We start from the raw sequence: 19779 nt of genomic DNA, 5'->3' as shown, positions 1-19779 counted from the left end.
AGCTGGGCGGCGGCGCTTCCTGGCGCTCACCTGAACCTGAGCCCGAACTTTTGCAAAAATTCGGGTTCGGGTTTGGTATGCCGAGCTGTGCAAAGTTCGGTACGAGCCCGAACATTGCAGGTTCGGTTCGCCCAACACTAGTTAAAAATAAACAAACTATATATTGGCAATAATTTATGTATTTTGTGGTGCCTTCTGAATAAGACCACTTTTAGCAAAAGTATGCTTAAATCTAATATATGAAATGCAATCTTAGTGCAACAATATTGTTTGTTTGTAGTCTGTTCTGTGAGATGAGTAGTTTATACACACACACACTTACATATTTATTATATTTGTAGTGTAAGCTTTTTCTAAATGTTCAAATTAGCCTACATATTTTTTCTTCTAATTTGCATAGAACAGCTGCCAGTGGGATAGGTTATTTTAGAGGTGGAAATGGTCCAGTCAATCAACTAGCTTTGCTCACTGAGGTTTCCCTAATTCTAGCTAGCCCAACACATCTTAATCATTGCAGTTCACTGGCTGTTTTTGAAAGCCTTTGGAATGACATAGAGAAGACCTCCATCCTATTAACTAGTAACATTAAACACAAATTGAAATGCTCAACGGGAACATAGCTTTAGAAGCATTGTTTTGTTTAAAGTAAACATATACTGACAATCATTCCATGTATTTCCAGGCAGTATGCAACAGTAATATATTTCCATACACGCTAAAGATATCTGGGCAAAAGTTAAAGTTAAGATAAATACATAAATTAGCAAGAAAATAGTGATACATTTATATTTTCTTGAGTTTTCCCCATTGGTGTTGAGGAATTCTATCAAATTTGGTTTCTTATTTTAACATCTTTCAGAATAGTTTACTTTTTAAATTTGGAAACTAATTTGAAAAAAATAAATCTCAGAAGACCTCACTCTAATTCACCCAAAAATAAAAGGGAGGAAAGGCGGAAGCGTATTCGTTCAGGCTTTTATGACAGACACTGTAGCTGTTATAATAAAAATAGTCCTGATCTCTATGGCATTAATTTGTTATCTAGTATGGTGAACCAGGAGGGAACTTAACACCCAGGGCTGTTTTGGGTATCCCTTTCTTGTGCTATAGGTGATTGGGTTAACATTTTGACAAAATCAAAGGTATTGTATCAACCTAGCTACATTTTTTTTGGTTGCCATTTTGTTTCTCTCTCTCTCTCTCTCTTTCTGCAACAGAATAATATTTCAAGGATTACTGTCAGCTGCATCTGTGGAAAAGAGACGTGATGTAAATGCTTTTAAAAAGTGAAGCAGTATATCTATTTTCATGCAAATGTATACTTCCTCTTTATCTCTTTTCTGCTGCCTCCCCTCTCTCTTTTCCGTTTAACTTCTTTCATTTTTCCCTATAGCAATCTCCCCTGCTTTCTCTCCTCCATTTCTTTTGTACTCTCTCTGCCCATAGAAATAAACAAAGAAAATATCAAAACTAGGCGCACTCTGATGTTCTGTGTCCAATTTCCCCCCAAGCATTGTGTGAGAGGAGTTGTTAAGGTTCACTGGAGAATATCCATTTTAATCATCAATTTAAAAAAAAAAATAGAAAAGAGCAATGCTGATGCTTCTGCTTGCAGCTTAGATCATGTGCATTGTCTAATTGGAGATAAGAATATCAAGCATTTAAAACCCAGCCAATATACAGTGCAGTCAAGTAAATGAACAGGCGGTTTAGGCATGTAGTTGAAAACTAGATTTGGCCTAACTGATCTTTCAATGTATTACTGTTTTGTAGAAGTAGAGTATTTCATATATATTTTGATGCTTTGCAGATTTATTGTGAACATTTTCTTTTCTCCAGTTGTTCGAGTTTACTGTTGCTGTCAGCACCCACATAGGATGCCGACAATGGACAACAGTGCTTAAAAGCAGAGAGTGTGTCTTCCACATAAGCTCTAGCACACTGTTAGAATGAGCTCTGTGTATGAAAAGTACTGGTTTGTCTAAGGCAGTGTTAAATAGTTAAGTTACCTAAGGATATGTTGAGAAATATTACATAGGTTGGCAGTTCTTCATGTACGTCAAGCCTAAATGCCAGTTCTGGTGATAAAATTATCTGGTTTTATGGTCGTAGAGATTTGAAATAAGTTTATTATTTTTACAGCCTGAGGCTGGAATTGTTCTGTATATATCGTCCTTGAGGTTTTTTTCTCCTCTATTCCTTATAAGGCACTGATGGCGAACCTTTTTTTGCTCAGGTGCCAAAAGGATGCATGCATGACAGTACATGTGCGCATGTCTACACCCATAATGCATTGCCCTCCCCCTGTGCATGCCTGCAAAATCCCCCGTGCTACCCTGCACCCATGCATGCAGACCTCACTGAAGCTTCTGGTAGGCCCGTTGGGATGTTGGGACTTCTGACAGGCAGGTTGGGTCATTTTTCACCTTCCCCAGGCTTGAGGAGACTTTCATGAAGCCTATAGAGGCCGAAAAATGGCCCAATGGGCCTACTGGAAGTTTGGAAATAAACTTCCTGTAGGCCCATTGGATCCGTTTTTTACCATTCACAGACTCTGGAGGCTTTCCTGAAGCCTGGGGAGTGCGAAAATGGCCTCCCCTTGGTCTCCAGAAGCCCAAAAATTAGCTGGTCAGCGTGTCCACACCCATGTGCATGGGAGTGTGCCCATACCCATAATGCAGTGCCCTCCCCCTATGTATGCACACACAACCCCCCGTGCTGCCCTCCACCCATGCACACAGGCCTCATAAGCTGTTGGTAGGCCCATTGGGATGTTCATTGGAATGTTTTTCCCCTTCCCCAGGCTTGAGGAGTCTTTCCTGAAGCCTATGGAAGGTGAAAAATGGCCCAATGGGCCTACTAGAAGTTTGGAAACAAACTTCCCGTAGGCCTGTTGAGTCCATTTTTCACCATCCACAGGTTCTGGAGGCATTCTGAAGCCTGCGGAGTGCGAAAATAGTCTCCCCATGGCTTCCAGAAGGCCAAAAATCAGCTGGTCAGTGGGCACATGCATGCTGGAGCTGACATAGAACAACATCTCACATACCCTCAGATATGGCTTCACGTGCCACCTGCCATAGGTTCACCATCACTATAAAGATTTAGAAGCTTCTTCATTCTGGCTCAAATTCATGTTGAGTAGATTGATGTACTTGTTTTTTAAACTACATAAGAGATAAGTTAAGAAGTTTTGAAGTTGCGACCGAAGGATCACTGGCGCAGACAAGGTCCGTCATGTAACTTTACCTAACAGCCAACATGAAATGAGGATTTTAATTTCAATGTAATTAAAGTTTTGTTCAAAGCAAATTTTCTCATTCCTTAAATGTAATATATTTGGAGTGCAGACTGAGTGTTGTCCCCATGTAATCTAGCATCTCTCTGAAATCATTGGGAGAAGTCATCTGTAATTTGGAGTAAGAAATTTTCAATGTGCACATAATACCTAATTAAATACCTCTTACTGTCGGTAGGCAGAAACTACCATTAATATTCTAATTCTGTGAAGTCTGGAGAATATAAATACCCGAATCAGATGAAATAGGCTGAGTTTGAATGCTAGCAAGACAGAATGGTTCCTTGTCCACAACTTGTCTGTTGGCCTCTACACCACTTTTGAATAGAGTTGCATTCTCCCTGAATGAGCAGGTCCGTGAAAGAATGGCTGTTGGAGTTTGAGCTTCAGGGGCTATCCCATCTTCTGGTTCTGGTTCTTTATAAAGAAGGAGGGTTTTGACAAGTCGCTCATGTCCTCATTTCTTTAAATTTCAATCATTATTGGCCTGGTTCTTGCCTTGAGAGCAACAATGTCTTCCAACCAATGTCTTCACATCAGCATTTGGGGATTAAGAGCCACGGTATGGATTGTTTTTAACCCTTATACTGTATGTATTTTTATTGTCTTTTGGGTTTTCTTAAAAAATTATATTTATGTTATGATTATGATTCTAGCCATCTGAAGTTTCTGAAAGTGTCCAGAATATAAATACTAATAAGTAAGTAAGTATGGTAAAATACTAGAAAGTTCTTCTTAGGGTGTTAATGTAATGATGTATTTCCAGCACATTTCCTAGCAATCATTCTTACTTTTAGTTGATGAAAAATTTATTAATTGTTTTAGGAAACATTAATGCAAGAGGGAAAGCAATGCAAAACAGGAGTGGAAGACATTTGCATGTCAGAAAAACATTCAAGGAGTGAAAACAACAGCGAAGAGGAAAGAGACAAAACAAAATTACTCTTGGAACGGCTGAAGGCTCTGGAGGTAAGATAAAAAGAAACATCTTTCATCCAGGGTCTTGGTTTTTATTGGCACCGAATAGTGGTGCAGTATAAATTTTATCTCCCTCAGTTCACCTAGGTTCTGCTAAAAATATTTTTGATCATGATTCATTAGATCAGGATGTATGAAATGTTGCACCTTGGAATCACTGAAGCTATTTTTCTCTAATGTCAAGGATCATGTACCTTAAAGAGAAACTTCATAAATAAATGTAAGTTGTTCCAAGCTGGAGGCTAGCTCAAAGCCATTGAGACTTTAATACAGAAAACGTAGTCTGTATGATTTAGTTTGAAGTGTTAATTTAGCACACAGGCTACAAAAGAACTGCTCCAACTTTCCATGCTGTGGCAGAGAATGGGGCCTCCCCAAATCAGAGGTAACTAGTTGAATGCCAATGTAATACACTTTTCAGTGTTCTTGCCTTGGCTGGGTAGTAGTAATAGCTCCCAACAGCAAACCTTGAATAGTTTAAAAGGCACTGCTTTGCTACATAATCATAGGATGCATGAAAGTTAGGAGGATGGGGGTTGAGGGAACATGGCCATTTACCTACAGAGCTTCAGGATATAGAGTTGCTGGGCTTCTAGATGTTGTGTGTATTAAATAATTCATTTATTTTGTTTATGATGTGGAAAAAAAAGCTATTCCCTTCTCCTACTCCCAAAAACCCATTGTAACAAAGAGGATAGGCATTTGGCTCTTACCCAACAGTCTTCTTGCCTGAGCTGATCTTAGAAATGTCAACAAGGCTATCAGGAATTTCAGCATATATAATGATACAAGATCTCTGTGAAGGGTCTTTGGAGTTCATGACTACTGTGGATCTACTTATCAAATAAATAAATAAATAAACAATTAAACATTTCTTCTTAATCATCTAGCCACAATATAATACTTTACAAGTGCACATGTTTAGAAAATGATTGGGTGCAATGGTTGTAATATAAAAAAAAATACTTAAAACTGGCTTATAATTTCATTCATTGCATGCTTATTACAGCATAATATTTACTCTTTTACTGTTTTTAAAAATACAGTTTGAGGAATTTTTTAACAGTTTGACTTATGATTTTATCTGTCTCATAGTTTTAACCTTGTTTTTTTTACATGTTTTTAATTTTATCAAATCTTATTTCATAAATTTTTCAAGTATGCAACCCTTGCAATTGAAATCACACCATGTTACTTTATAGCTTCAGTAGCTTCATTTCAAAAATGTGAATAAATACTTTTGTTTACCGTTGTGTTGCTTAATTTTTATAATTTTGAATCAGTTGTAGAGGAACTAATACTGCATTCTCATCCATCTAGTATACTTTTCAGTGTGTTCCCAATAAATGGTTAATGTATTTTGCATAGTTTTTCTTTTCTTCAGTTTTTTTCTAATGATGGAGAGTTGTTTAAATGGAATCATAGCACTGTATCAGTTATTGCCAATTGTTATGAGAGGAGGAAAACTCATTACATTTTTAAGACGCAATCTTGGCTGTGGAAGGTCACCAAATAGGATTTCTTCATTGATTTTAGTTTTGTGCAGTAGTTTGCTTTTAAAAATAAAAAAGAATGTACCAGTGCTTCCAAAATTAATCTACAGAAGCAATCCAAGAAGTAATCCATGGAGAAAAATGAACTACAGACCAACTTCTATAACTACTCAAAGATAATTAGAATAAGGTGCTGCTAATTGTATATTGGCTTTATGTTATATACTCCTAGCCTTGTGTATTTGTGTTTCAGAGGTTAAGATTTTTTAAAATCTTGCTTTGAAGCTCTGAAGTTTATTAGGAGTCAGACATTTTACTACCATAAATCAGTTGATTTAATTTTTGTCATAAATATAATTAATTGTAATTGTAATTAATATGTTGGGTGGGTGGAACAAAAAATTGCTTTTTAATCTGTTTAGATATCAACCTTTACTATCTATAGGAAATTGTATAATATAAATAAGGGAATAAAATTATGTAAATAAGGGAACACAGATTATGCAAATTATCTAATTCATATGGTTGAACAAATAAAGGCTATAATATGTTAATATATATTTTAGATTGTAAAATTTCTTTGGCACTGTTCTTTCTGCCCCATTTTTTAAAATAAATTTCATTAATTAAATAATCTTTAATTGACAAAATCCAGATATGCAAATATGTGTTTATATGAGTCTCTGTATTATCCTTTGTATAAAACATTTTTATAGCACTCTTACTCTATCTGATTATAAGATACTGTAAAAGAAGGAAGGTATCTCATAAAATAAAGTTAAAATAAATAGGCCCTTTCACATAGCTGTTGGCTTCAACCTTCCAAATCATCAAGAACATTTTTACATCCCTGGATGGATGATGCCTCTTGAATGTCCACATACTTTTCCCACTTTGAAAACAACAACAACAACAACAGTGCACCTAGATCCTAGCAACCAGAGGTATAGATGAACAGTCTCAAGCAGAAGCTTTATTGTTAGTCAACTAGGTTGCAAGAATTTCACCAGATTGACCTAAATTCCCTTGGGAAGGGTTAGATAAGGCTTCAGGAATTACTTAGGAGGTCAGGCCTGGGTCGCTTTCTGCAGTGCAAAAACTTTTATTAATCAATCAATCAATCAATCAATCAATCAATCAATTAATTAATTAATTTGTCATACAAATATAGTATTGTATTGTAGTATGTTTAACATAATATAAGTATAAATTAGAGATGGAAAAGCTAAAAAGACATTAGGACAGGAACTGTAGGCACGAAGATGCACTTATGCACGCCCCTTACAGACCTTTTAGAAAAGGGGAGAGGTCTATTGAAGATAATGTAAGGTTGAAGATTTTGGTCCAGTAGTGAATTCCAGGCATTGACCACTCTATTGCTGAAATCATATTTTCTGCAGTCTAGTTTGGAGTAATTTACATTTAGTTTGTACGTATTGCGTGCTCTTGTGTTGTTGTTAGAGGTGAAGTAGTGGCTAACAGGGAGTACATTGTGATGTATGATTTTATGAACAACAGTTAAATCAGTTAGGAGGCAGCATAGCTATAAATTTTCTAAACGTAGTAATTGAAGTCTGGAGAAATAAGATAATTTGTTGCGTGATGAGGAGTGGAGGACTCTTCTTGTGAAGTATTTCTGGACTCCTTCAATTGTATTAATGTCTGTTATGCAGTGTGGATTCCATACAGGTGAGCTGTATTCAAGAATTGGTCTGACAAATGTTTGTGTGCTCTGGTTAGTAGATCGGTGTTTCTAGAGAAAAGCTGCGTAGAATTAAGTTTGTGACTCTTAGTGCTTTTTTGGCAGTGCTGTTGCAGTGGGCTTTGGCACTTAGGTCATTAGAAATGTGTACTCCAAGATCTTTGACTGAGTGAGGGTCTTCTGCGAGTTCAGTTTGTCCAAGTGTGTATTTAGTATTCGGATTCTTTTTACCAATGTGTAGGACAGAGCATTTTTTGGATGAGATTTGGAGTTGCCAGTTGTTAGACCATTCAGCTACATGGTCAAGGTCCTTTTGAAGGGTAGAAGTATTGGAGGTAATTAAGCTCAACCCTCTCTTAACCCTCTTTCTAGTCTTCCTAGAGTTTTTACCACATGATTCATTCACACTCATTAAAGCTACTGTGCAGTAGTGGTATAAACATATACTCTTCAAAACAGATGAAAAGCAGTTAGAGATATAACGGGGAAAAGGGCCTTAGTAGGGCATACTTAGGAGGAAAGGAGAAAACACAAGAATGGGAAAGCAAGTAAAGATGACAGCCCCAGGTAAAATTACCACTGGTGTAGTGACTAATCTATTACTTTGCAGTATGTGAAAACTATCTAGCACCCGTGTCTGCTCAAGAAATCTGTTCCTGTTTTTGTTTTTAAAAAATCAGATATAATAAGCTCAAGACTTTTTTATTGTGAACTTTTGTTAAAATGGAAATGGGATTCAAAGATCTTGAGTACTGCAGCTAGAACTGGGATGTTTATTCTAATTTATGTGATGTAGACAAACCAGGTTTTTCCTGGTTTGCATGAATTGTGAGTTGGATCCAAATTAAATCTCTTGTTGTTGGGGTTGGTGACTTTATATCTTGGAACAGATACGAAGTCTTTATTCCCTTGGTCGGGTAGTAGAAAGGAAAAGACAAATGCATCTGTTCCTAGTTATTGTACCACTTATTTAACAGGTATCTAGAGAGGTGACTGCCTTTGTACATGGAATTAAGTGATAGGAACCCAGCATCATCAAAATGACACAGAATTTTTATTGCCCTGAACAGAAGAGACAAGTTTGATTAATTCCCACATTCATCCTTATCCTTCATTGCCATCTCCCCCCACCCCAGTTCTAGAGGGACTTCTAATACTGAAGCAATTTTTCAGAGGACACAGAAGACTTACAGGGGAACAATAATATTATAAGGGCTAGTAAAGTATTGTGTATACCTGCATAAATACTTTCCTAATAGTTAGTGTCTTACTATCTCTCTCTCTTTCTCTGTGTGTGTATACTGTAAGTGTATGCAATTGAAATTGGGAATAACAGCAAAATAACCACGGAATCTTTGCTGTGAAGGTGAAAAACGAATAGCATTTTTTTTTCCTGAAGAAAGAAAGTTTCTGAAAGGAATGGGTTCCAAGATACAATCAGCAGGATTGGAATTACGCAAGCAGTGACTATCCGCAACATTTCTTGCCTCACATTCAGGGATTTGTGGGGGAGGGCTGACACAGCCACGCTTTCAAAAAGAGGTACTTTTCTTTGTAGTAGTTCTTAGTTCTCAGTAACCGAGTTGTCGAAGCGTGGAACTCATTACCGGACTCCATAGTGTCATCCCCAAACCCCCAACACTTTACCCTTAGATTATCCACGGTGACCTATCCAGATTCCTAAGAGGTCAGTAAGGGGTGAGTACAAGTGCACTAGAGTGCCTTCCGTCCCCTGTCCTATTGCTCTCCTATATCTCCTATACCTTTCTTCTATTCCTATATCTCTTCTTTTATTCTTTCATTGATATGTTCTATTACTATACCTTCTTTTCTATTATTTCTTAGATATATTTTACTATGACCTTCTTCATGTATTTTACTATGTGTATATAGATATATACCCAGTAAAACCATCATTGTGTATTGGACTAAATAAACAAACACACAAATAAACAAACAAACAAACAAATAAATAAATAGTTTGATTTTCAAGAAGTGAGTCCTCCTTTTGTGTCTTAAATATTGACTGTATAACAAACGAGAATGGTTCCGTTGGTTGTAAGTAGGGCTTCAAGTACCTCTTGACATTACAGTATCTTGGGAACAAGAAGTATCTGTTCCTTTTTTAAAAGAATCACTCTCAGGAATAGGTTCTTTAATTAACATAGTGCATTCTATCAGCTTCTAATCTCAGGGAAGGGAGTTTCCACAAAACATAATAATACATTTGGTGAAAGAAACATCAGTTCCAGCAATACTGCAGAATGATGTTGCATGAAAGAGATTTGTAGAATAGCACCATGAGGTGAATTGCTTTACTGATAAGGAACAATAAGATTGATGTGTGGTCATTCCCCAGCCTTTCCTTTTGAAAGTAGGACTGCTAATTTGTGATTCAATCAGAGAGGGTTTAGCAAACGTTAGCCAAGACTGCCACGTTTTGCAAGGATCTTAGATTAGGATTAAAAATGCATTGTGCTAGTTTATGCAAGTTTTCGGTCTGTATACAGATTTTTCTCCAAAAATAGAATTAATTGGAAGATTATCTTGGAGTGTGAATAGAAAAAAGATATCCTATACAGCATGGACTCTCCTGTAGCTGTCCAGCAGGGTTAAATATTTGATTTTTAAAAGTGAATTTCTTATCTATGATCCTATCATTCTTCATATCATTATTTAATAAACAAATATGGTATTACAATCCAAGACCGCATAGTTTTCTTCCATGTTCTATATCTTGAGCACCATGGTCTTTTCACATTTGAAATTCTAGTACTTTCATACGTTGTAATATGTTGTATTATTTTCTATTTGAATAAAGATTTCTTTTTAGCCGCAAAACGTGTGTGTGTGTGTGTATGTATATGTATATGTATGTATATATATATATATATATATATATATATATATATATATACACGTACATATACATATATATGTTTTTGTGTGTGTGTCGAATGACAAATATATGTCACACACACACACACACACACACACACACACACATGCATAATAGTACTAAAAAGAAAAGAAAAACTATGGAGGATATTTATACTTTGTTCCTGATTTCTTTGTTTGGCAAATGGAGGTAAAACTGAATACAGTGATCCCTCGATTAGCACGGTCTCGATTAGTGCGAAACGCTACAACACGGTTTTTCAAAAAATATTAATTAAAAAATACTCCACGGTTTTTTTGCTATACCACGGTTTTTCCCACCCGATGACGTCATACGTCATCACCAAGAGTCACTTCTCTGTCTCTTTCTCTTTCTTTCCTGTCATTCTCTGCTTCAATCATTTTCTTATTTCTCTTTTTTTCTCCACTTTTTTCTATCATTTCTCTCTCTCTTTCTCTCCCTGTTGCCGGCGTGGTATATGAGAGAGAAAGAGAGAGGCAGAGGTCGGGCGCATTACCGGGAGGTGGAGGCGGCGTGGGGACGCTGGGTGCCAGGGACACCGAGGAGGGGGTGGACGTGGTCTCTCAGCTGCAGAACCGAACAAGGGCGGAGGCAACGGCGGAGTCCGGCGCTGGGGCCATGCAGGGCCGCTCATCCAGGGGGGCGTGGACTGGCAAGTCGCCCTCCTTTCTCTCTCTTTCTCTCTCTTATACCACACCGGTAACAGGGAGAGAAAGAGAGAGAGCGGAGGGCACCTTGCCGGTCCACGCCCCCCTAGATGAGCGGCTCCGCATGGCCCCAGCGCCGCCCAGGCAAAGGGGAAACCCCAAGATCGCTTGCCGCTTGCCGCTTGCCGTATTGCAGCGAAGGAGGCGAAGCAAGGCTCCAAGCTGCAATTCGGCAAGCGGCAAGCGATCTTGGGGTTTCCCCTTTGCCTGGGCGGCGGGAAGACCAAGGGAAGGTTCCTTCAGCCGCCCAACACCTGATCCGCTCCGCAGCGCGGCGGCAGCGAGGAGCCGAAGATGGGGTTTCCCCTTTGCCTGGGCAACGGGGAAACCCCATCTTCGGCTCCTCGCTGCTTCCGCGCTGCGGAGCAGATCAGCTGTTGGGCGGCCGAAGGAACCTTCCCTTGGTCTTCCCCGCCGCCCACACGCAAACTCCACCATCTGCGCATGTGCGGCCATGAAAAAAATGGCGCGCATGCGCAGATGGTGTTTTTTACTTCCGCACCACTATAACGCGGAAATCGATTAGCGCGGGAGGTCTTGGAACGTAAACCCCGCGCTAATCGAGGGATCACTGTATAACTCATTTCAGCACTTTCTGATTTACTATTCTGAGCAATTCAGTCATGGCTTTTATCTACTTCTGGATTGATTACTGATAAATACTATATATTTCTAATCAAAAGAAGCTGATATTCTCATGTTCTCAGTAGCTAGATGTCTTGTTAAAGCGTGATTTTTAGCTCCCTTGTGCCATGAACATGTGTTACTTACAAAATCCCATTTAATTTACTTCTGCACTTATGATATAAAAAGTAAGAAACTTAAATTGTGCAAAATACAAAATAATACCTCTGGGTTCCTGGCCTTTTGAAAGAGATAAAACCTTTAGAAAGTAATCCTTTAGTGGGACTTACTTGATGATATATTTTGACAAAAGGGATTTAGAAAGAATTAAAACATCAGATATTATTGCTATGTGCACATTGGTAGTATAATGAAGATTCCTTCATGAATAGATTTATATTTCTCTTCATATTCCAGTACATATCTAAATAAATTAGTTTGGAAATTCTAATTAAGCCAGGTGCTTCTATTTTTTTTCGCATATGTTTTTAAAATACCATATTTTTAAGAATATAAGACGCACCTAGGTTTTAGAGTTGGAAAACAAGGGAAAAAGTATTCTGAACCAAATACTGTAGTGACATATTATTTAATAAAATACCAGTGTAGCAGAATACCTTTTATAAACATGTATACTTTTTTTCAATCATGTACACTTTTTACAAACTTCAAACTTGACAACTTAAAGACTAGCGGACTTCAACTCCCAGAATTCCTTAGAGGTCAGTAAGGGGCGAGCATAAGTGCACTAGTGTGCCTTCCGTCCCCTGTCCAATTGTCTCTCCTATATTTTATATATCTTTTCTCCCATACATATATCCTTCCTCTACTCATTGATGTATTCTATTCTCATATCTCTTCTTCTATCACTTCCCTGATATTTACTACTACACGTTTTTATTCTCCTTAACTTTCAATTTGTATTGGACAAAATAAATAAATAAAATAAAGAATAAAATAAATAAATTTCTCCTCCAGTCATGCTAGATGGGGTAATTAGAAGGAAAAAATAGCCCTGATTTTGCAAAAAACGAGCCATTTTTTACCCATTTGTTTTCACAAAAATGGGGTGGGCAAAGGATCTGGGAAGCCTGCAGAGAACTCCTGGGTGCTGGCAAAAATGGCCCTGTCTTGGGGGGAAACAGGCTGGTTTTTGCCTCCCCCCCAACAAAAATGTGGGCATTTTTGCCTTCCCCCGGTCCCCAGGAGCTCTCTGCAGGCTTCCCAGACCCTCTGTCCAATAATGGGATGCGGGGCGGGCTTTAGGGGAGGGAGAGAGGTGTGTCTTATTCTCCAAATATACAGTACTTATGCTTTATAGATTGCATTTTTCCATACAAAATACTATGATTCTTGCTTTTTGGATTATTGTCCTGATCAAAATGTAGCACTTTCCCAGATTTTGGTTTTTTCAAAATGTTTTCACATTTTTGGCAGATTAAATAATGAATTTAAATAGATATTTTTGGAGGCATTAATCCATTTTGGGAGAATTAGTCATAAGCTAATGCAGAAATGTAGTAGCATTATAAATAAAAATAAACAGAAACTTCCTGAATTTTGAATGTACTTTCTTCTATCGTTAATTTAAAGCTATTAATAGATGGGCATATGACATTCAATAGCATATGTCCATATCTAGAAAATACAAGCTTTTTAAAAAGGAGTTCTTCATAGTTGTTCTTCTATAGTTGGAAAACTATATTCTTTTCATAGAAGTTGCTATGTTCCCATAAAGGTCCTTGTAACAGAAAATAGAATAACATATATACAAGTGAATTGCTCTCACACTGTTGTAGACAATCCTTTAATTCTCTGCAGTAAATTGGTAGGCATAGCTGCTTTCAGGGGAAAAGGAGATTGGACATTTCCAATCATGTTACTTATACCAAGATGAGCAATCCACGCGCAGAATTTGGCAATATCTATTTCCTTCTATTAATGGCAGTTTGGCTTTAGTTTGTTATATTTTAATATTTGACCATTCAGAAAAGCTCCAATTTATGCTATATAAAATAACAAAAAAAAATTCAGACAGAGACATCTTGTGAATGTGTTTATACTTGCATAGAAAGATTACCTCCCCTTCTTTGTATTGACAATCAGATCTTTTTCTATCAATAATCAGGAGGTATTCTTGGATAATTAAAAACCAAATTGATGAAAGTAATATGTGATGGTGGAATTCAATTTTCAGAAATCCATATAAAATTATAAGGAAAGACACTAAAAATGCTGCAGCAGGATTTATTTTTATCCCAATCAAGATTCTTGGGGAAGGATTTGTATGTCAGATTTTTAGTAGCAGAAATCCAATGAAGCACAATTCACATGAAGTTTTACTAAGCATATTTAATATCAATAAATATGGGGTTAAAAACAGAATTCTGAAAATTAAATGAGGAAAATCTCCCATCCTTATTTAAGGATGAAATCATTTAGATGTCATTTCTGTGGGTTGCTTGAATCTTTTTTTTCCTTGCTGGGCTCAAAACTTTTTCTAAGTAAATTTAACACAGAAGTATTCATTTGCTATTTCTTAGTGATATTTTGAATTATTTCCATTTTTTTCTAAGCCTTGGTGCGTCTTCTTGCAATATAATGTTCACATATTTTATCCTCATCACCCTAGCCCTGTGACAGATTGACAGATGATAAGTGACATATAGTTAAATTGTGAACATTCCAGCTGAATGGGAAATTGAATTTAGGTAACCTGATTTGCTCTGGGTGTTCTATTGGCCTTAGGCTTCACTAATTACTATAGTCCCAATGTGGGGTAAGTTTCTTCCCCTTCACCAACACACAATATTCTTGCCATATGTCTGGTGTACATTTACACACTTGTATTTTTCTTTCTGGATACTATTTCCTCTAACATATAGTTGTTTCCTTTCAGTTGTGCTTCAGATTTTACTTTTCTCTTAATTATTTACTAAACTCTACTTTTTCACAGACCTTTCCAGTTATCTACGCAATAACTGGAGCTACGGTATCTAAAATCTTCTAGAAATTCTTTGTTTCTTGTCTCCACTCCACAAACCTTAGTCTATTTTGCTTTTTGTCTTATTTCTCATTATTGTGATGTATCCTCTTTCCCTTCCTCTTCTTCTTCAGTTTACATTAATTTCAACTTTAGGTTATATGCATACAGATATTTGCAGGCCTTCTGGTTGCAAGGATCAGTTGTCTGATAAAATCTTTTCTCTCTATATAAAATTTGAACTGAAACACAATTTAAATGAAATAGGTAAAAAGCAAAACATTGTCATGAAGTACATTTTCATGTGTCTGTTTTGCAATGGTGGCTATCTATTTAATCATAACATGTGAGCCCCCAAGTCAAAGGTTAGCACAATCATGCAGTGAAAGCTCCACTCTTATTTTATTTGCATGGCCACCATCTTGCCCTTTTATTTTTTAATAGCTGTGATGGCTCAGTGGTTAGAATGCCATACACAATAGGCTGCAATAGAATGCAATAGACTGCTGGCAATTAGCAGTGTAATTGTGCTGACTGCCAATTGCCAGCAGTTTGGCAATTCAAATCTCACCAGACTCAAGGTTGACTCAGCCTTCCATCTTTCCAAGGTTGGTAAAATGAGGACCCTGATTGTTGGGGCAATATGCTGACTCTGTAAACTGCTTAGAGTGGGCTATAAAGCACTGTAAAGTGGAATATATGTCTAAGTGCTATTGCTAAGTACTATTGCTACTCCCTTTCTTGAGACACCTGCCAGATCTAAGAAATTGGGAGCTAGGGTTAGGTACAAAATGAATTCAAGTTTATACCATGCTATCTGTAAACAAGACTCTAAACTACTAATGGTCAATGCAAGTTGGCGGTAGATAAGGAAGAATTCAAAGAAGGCTGGACATAAATCTCTTGTGGGCATAAAGGGATTATAAACTGATAACACACTTTAGTCCTCCCTCAGGCTGAGCTGGTCATCTCCTATAACATCGTTATGATAAACATCGCCTATAACATCATTATGATGAACATTATGATGAAAATATCATAGTATACATTATTCTTGATCTTGACAATAGGTATCAAGAGAAGAGTTTAAGTTTTTGTTGATAAGAACTTGGCATAATTTCAGTTGTGTAACCACTGCCTGAAACACAGGAGGCCCAATAGTGGGTGGGAGGGGTTAAAAGACATTCCAGCTTAGAGTCCACTTGAGGAAGGAAATGTTTGATGTCAAACCTTTAGATCTATACACTGTTTTCCAAAGAAGGCAGGCAGTCTGGTGAGTTTCTTGTAAATTGGTGATCAACAATAAATAAACCTATTTGATCTATTCTTAGAAATGGTTTGGTTGCATACTGTTGCCATAGTTGGATACAAGAACATTTTAACAGAGATGTTCTCTCTTAATGACTACTTGTTCAGTGACTGTTCAAACTTGTGAATGAATAGTAAGTACTTAATGGACAAACCTTGGAATTCTAGCTGTTGTAGCATTCCATGTTCACATGGTTGCCATTTGTGATCTTCTTTGCTGGCTTGACAAAGAAAGCCAATTAGAAAACTGGCAGGAGGTTACAAATAGTGACTAGTGATGGGCGAACCCAACGGTGTTCGGGTTCGGCAAGTTCGGACGAACTTTACGCAAAATTCGGCCGAACCCAAACCTGAACGGGGAATCCCTCCCATGAAGAGATTCCGAGGGCGGAACTTTGACGTCACCGGCAGGTTGCTAAGGATGCCAAGGTGATCACTTCCTGGATTCCATGGAACCTGCCGGTGATGTCAAAGGTCCAAACGCCGAACACAACCCTGAACTTTGCCCGAAGTTTGAAAAAATTTCGTGTTCGGCATACCGAACACTGCAAAATTCAGTACAGACCCGAATTGTGCGGGTTCGGTTCGCCCATCACTAATGGTGACCACATAGCATTCTCCTTTAATGTCAAGAACTAAGACTATCTGAATTGCCATTGCTAAGAGATGTTGTCATGTAACATCCTACTTTACCTCCATATTATGTAGCAACACCAATTCTGGTTCCAATTTCCATTGTAAACTAAGGACTTCCTTCACTCACTTCAGAGCTGTTTCTTAATTGCTCTTCCAGTTTGCTATTGGAGGAGAAAGCACTGCATTGACACACTTGTTATCACAATATAGAATAGGGAAAAAAGTACTCTTAGTCAAGCAACACAAAATTGTACTGTGGCTTTCCTAGATGCATTATAAGCATTTAGAATATTAATGTATAACCTTAAATATTACAGATTGAAGGCCAAATTTAATGTGTGAAAAATCACATTTTGCTAAATTGGAATAAACTACTATTGACCTTTTTGTTTTTTCCTAGAGAAACCATCTGGAAACACCTTTTCTGATATAATGGCCTTTTCTCCACTTTGCAAAATATTATCTTACAATATGTTTGCTCACGTCTTCATGATTTTTATCAAATGCCCAACTGAAATATCTACTGATTCAATCTGAGAAATAATTTATAGAGTAGCTTTTTCCAAAATAAGGCATACTATATATAACGGGGATTACTTTCTATAAATTAACCAAAAGGTTAAATAAAATTTGCTTTCATCTTACTCCTTCCACTGGTCATTTAAAATAAATTGGTTTTTAAAGGAAACATTTTCCAGAATGTTATGTAAATAGAAAGAACTACAGTGGTACCTCGAGATACGAGTTTAATTCGTTCCGGACCTGGGCTCTTAAGTCGAGCAGCTCTTATCTCGAACGACTTTTCCCCATAGGAATTAATGTAAATAATTTTAATTGGTTCCAGCCCTCAAAAAACTCACAAAGTTAGTCTAAATTATGCAGAAAGACATGTTTTTAATGAAGAAATGTACATGTACATATAAATGAATAATGAAGTTTCTTTCACTTAACTTGTAAACTTTCTTAAACTTTTAAATTTACATATGTTCAACTTCTCTGCCACCCAATCCTGTAGGACAGAGGTCCCCAACCCTTTTTGCACCAGGGACCGGCTTTAAGCGATCAAGAGAGGAATGGGTGAATGAATGGACGGAGGGTGGGAAGGAAGGAAGGAAAGAGGGAAGGGACAGGAACAGAGGAAGGAAGCAAGGAAACTTATGAAAGGGGAGAGTAAAGAGAGGAATGAGTGAAGGGAGGGAGGGAGGGAAGAAGGTGGGAAGGAGAAAGAAAAGAAGAAATAGAGGAAGGGAAGGTAAAAGAGAGAAAGAAAAAGAGCAAGAAAGAAAGAAAGAAAGAAAGAAAGAAAGAAAGGGGGAAGGGACAGGAACAGAGGAAGGAAGCAAGGAAACTTATGAAAGGGGAGAGTAAGAGAGGAATGAGTGAAGGGAGGGAGGGAGGGAAGAAGGTGGGAAGGAGAAAGAAAAGAAGAAATAGAGGAAGGGAAGGTAAAAGAGAGAAAGAAAAAGAGCAAGAAAGAAAGCTGCAAGCACCCCCCCGAGCCCCCCAGGCCGGCTGCAACCTTTTAAAACACGCGCGCCGCTTCGCAGCTGTCTCCTGAAGCCGAACGCGGAAGTTAGCGTTTGGCTTCAGGAGACAGCTCCTTGGCGCTTGTATCTCGAATTTGGGCTTGTAAGTAGAACAAAAATATCTCTCCCCTCCCAGCTCTTATCTCGAGTTGCTCTTAAGTAGAGCAGCTCTTATGTCGGGGTTCCACTGTAGTAGTTTGTTGGGGGGGGGGTGTTTTGCATTCAAAAGATAACCTCTTTTTTCTGTAGTAAATTCATAAATATTCTGTTCCTGATAGTTTCAGGAAATGCTGTGCTTTCAATATGGACTGCATATTGAACTCCAGTTAAACCTCAAGGTATAATTGTACAACGAATTTTACAATGCTTTTTCTCAAATAAACCTATAGCAATTGTCCATTTCTTCCAGTTCATTTGAGTCATAGGAACTTTGTCCCTCTGTCTACTGCTCACATGATTCAAGTTTTTAAGTGTTCAGTTGCTCTTCTGTAGTCAACCAACTTAATACCAATTATTTGATCCTTGAGCTTTTAACCCTTTCCTATTTCAGCTTACATGTGTGTATATGTATGTGAATATACATATATACATATACATATACTGTACATATATATATATACACACACACACATATTCTGTATGTATGTATGTATATATATATATATGTGTGTGTGTGTGTGTGTGTGTGTGTGTGTGTGTGTATAAAATTCAGTAATTTTGTTTTAGAATCATAGAACCAGAAAAGATTCTATGAAGTAGATATTTTTTTGATAAAGACAGGGAAACTGCGTTCATTTGTTATTTAGATTTCTGCTTTACTTCTAATCAAATTAAAATATACCTGTAAAACTCCCACTCCTTCTCCTAAAAAGGCTGCTTTCAGACACACGTGCTGGCAGAGTGGAAAGGAATGAAAAGGAATGAATCCTCTGATTGGCTGACAGCAAAGTGTCCCCTGCGTCCAAAAGGCCAGTGTGAAATTGCTTTTGAGCCCATTCGGTGCAAGGGCCAGGGAGAAAAGGCCCGAATAGCTGGGGGGCGGAAGACTGGGGGCGAAACAGGCTCGGAGAAGTGGAGGAGGCAAAAAGTCCCATTCCTTCTTGTAGTAATGAGACCATAGTCATAGCCTGATAATTAGTTGATACTTATAACAACATTCATGGTTCGTTCGCAAGAAATTAAAAATGTTCTTTTATTTTTCCTTCTGTAGCACCACTTGTCTTTCCTTGCCACATTTTAAACAGGCTGTCTAACAGATGGAAAAATTCAAATCTAAAATAAAATAAAATAATATAAAAAATGAGATTATTTGTTTAATTGCATTTTTGCTTATTAGATTTCCATTTAATGTTTCCTCCAAAAATTCAAACAGCCTTGATAAGCCTTTTCTAATTTTATTTATTTGTCAAGTACATATTGGTAATATACATAGATATAACATAGTTTATATAGTAAGATGGGTACTGCTAAGAGGGAACTTTAGGACAGGGACGATACACTTATGTACGCCCCTTATGACCTCTTAGGAATCGGATGAGGTCAACAGTGGACAGTCTAAGGGTAAAGTTTTTGGGGTTAGGTGACAAAACCACAGAGTCAGGTAGTGA

At 37.5% G+C, this 19779-nt stretch overlaps 1 protein-coding gene across 4 annotated transcripts in view; it reads left to right on the top strand.

Annotated features, from left to right (window-relative positions):
- Window positions 1-19779, top strand: part of NCKAP5 (NCK associated protein 5) — an 845077-nt gene that overhangs the window by 545322 nt on the left and 279976 nt on the right. For all 4 annotated transcript variants that reach the window (XM_070731175.1, XM_070731183.1, XM_070731191.1 and 1 more), the window contains one exon: window positions 4121-4264. In XM_070731175.1, coding sequence (XP_070587276.1) covers window positions 4121-4264 — 144 coding nt within the window. The remainder of the gene's footprint in view (window positions 1-4120; window positions 4265-19779) is intronic.

This window comes from Erythrolamprus reginae, chromosome 1 (genome assembly GCF_031021105.1).
Source record: "Erythrolamprus reginae isolate rEryReg1 chromosome 1, rEryReg1.hap1, whole genome shotgun sequence".
NCBI lineage: Eukaryota > Metazoa > Chordata > Lepidosauria > Squamata > Dipsadidae > Erythrolamprus > Erythrolamprus reginae.
This window is presented reverse-complemented; position numbering and strand designations above follow the sequence as displayed.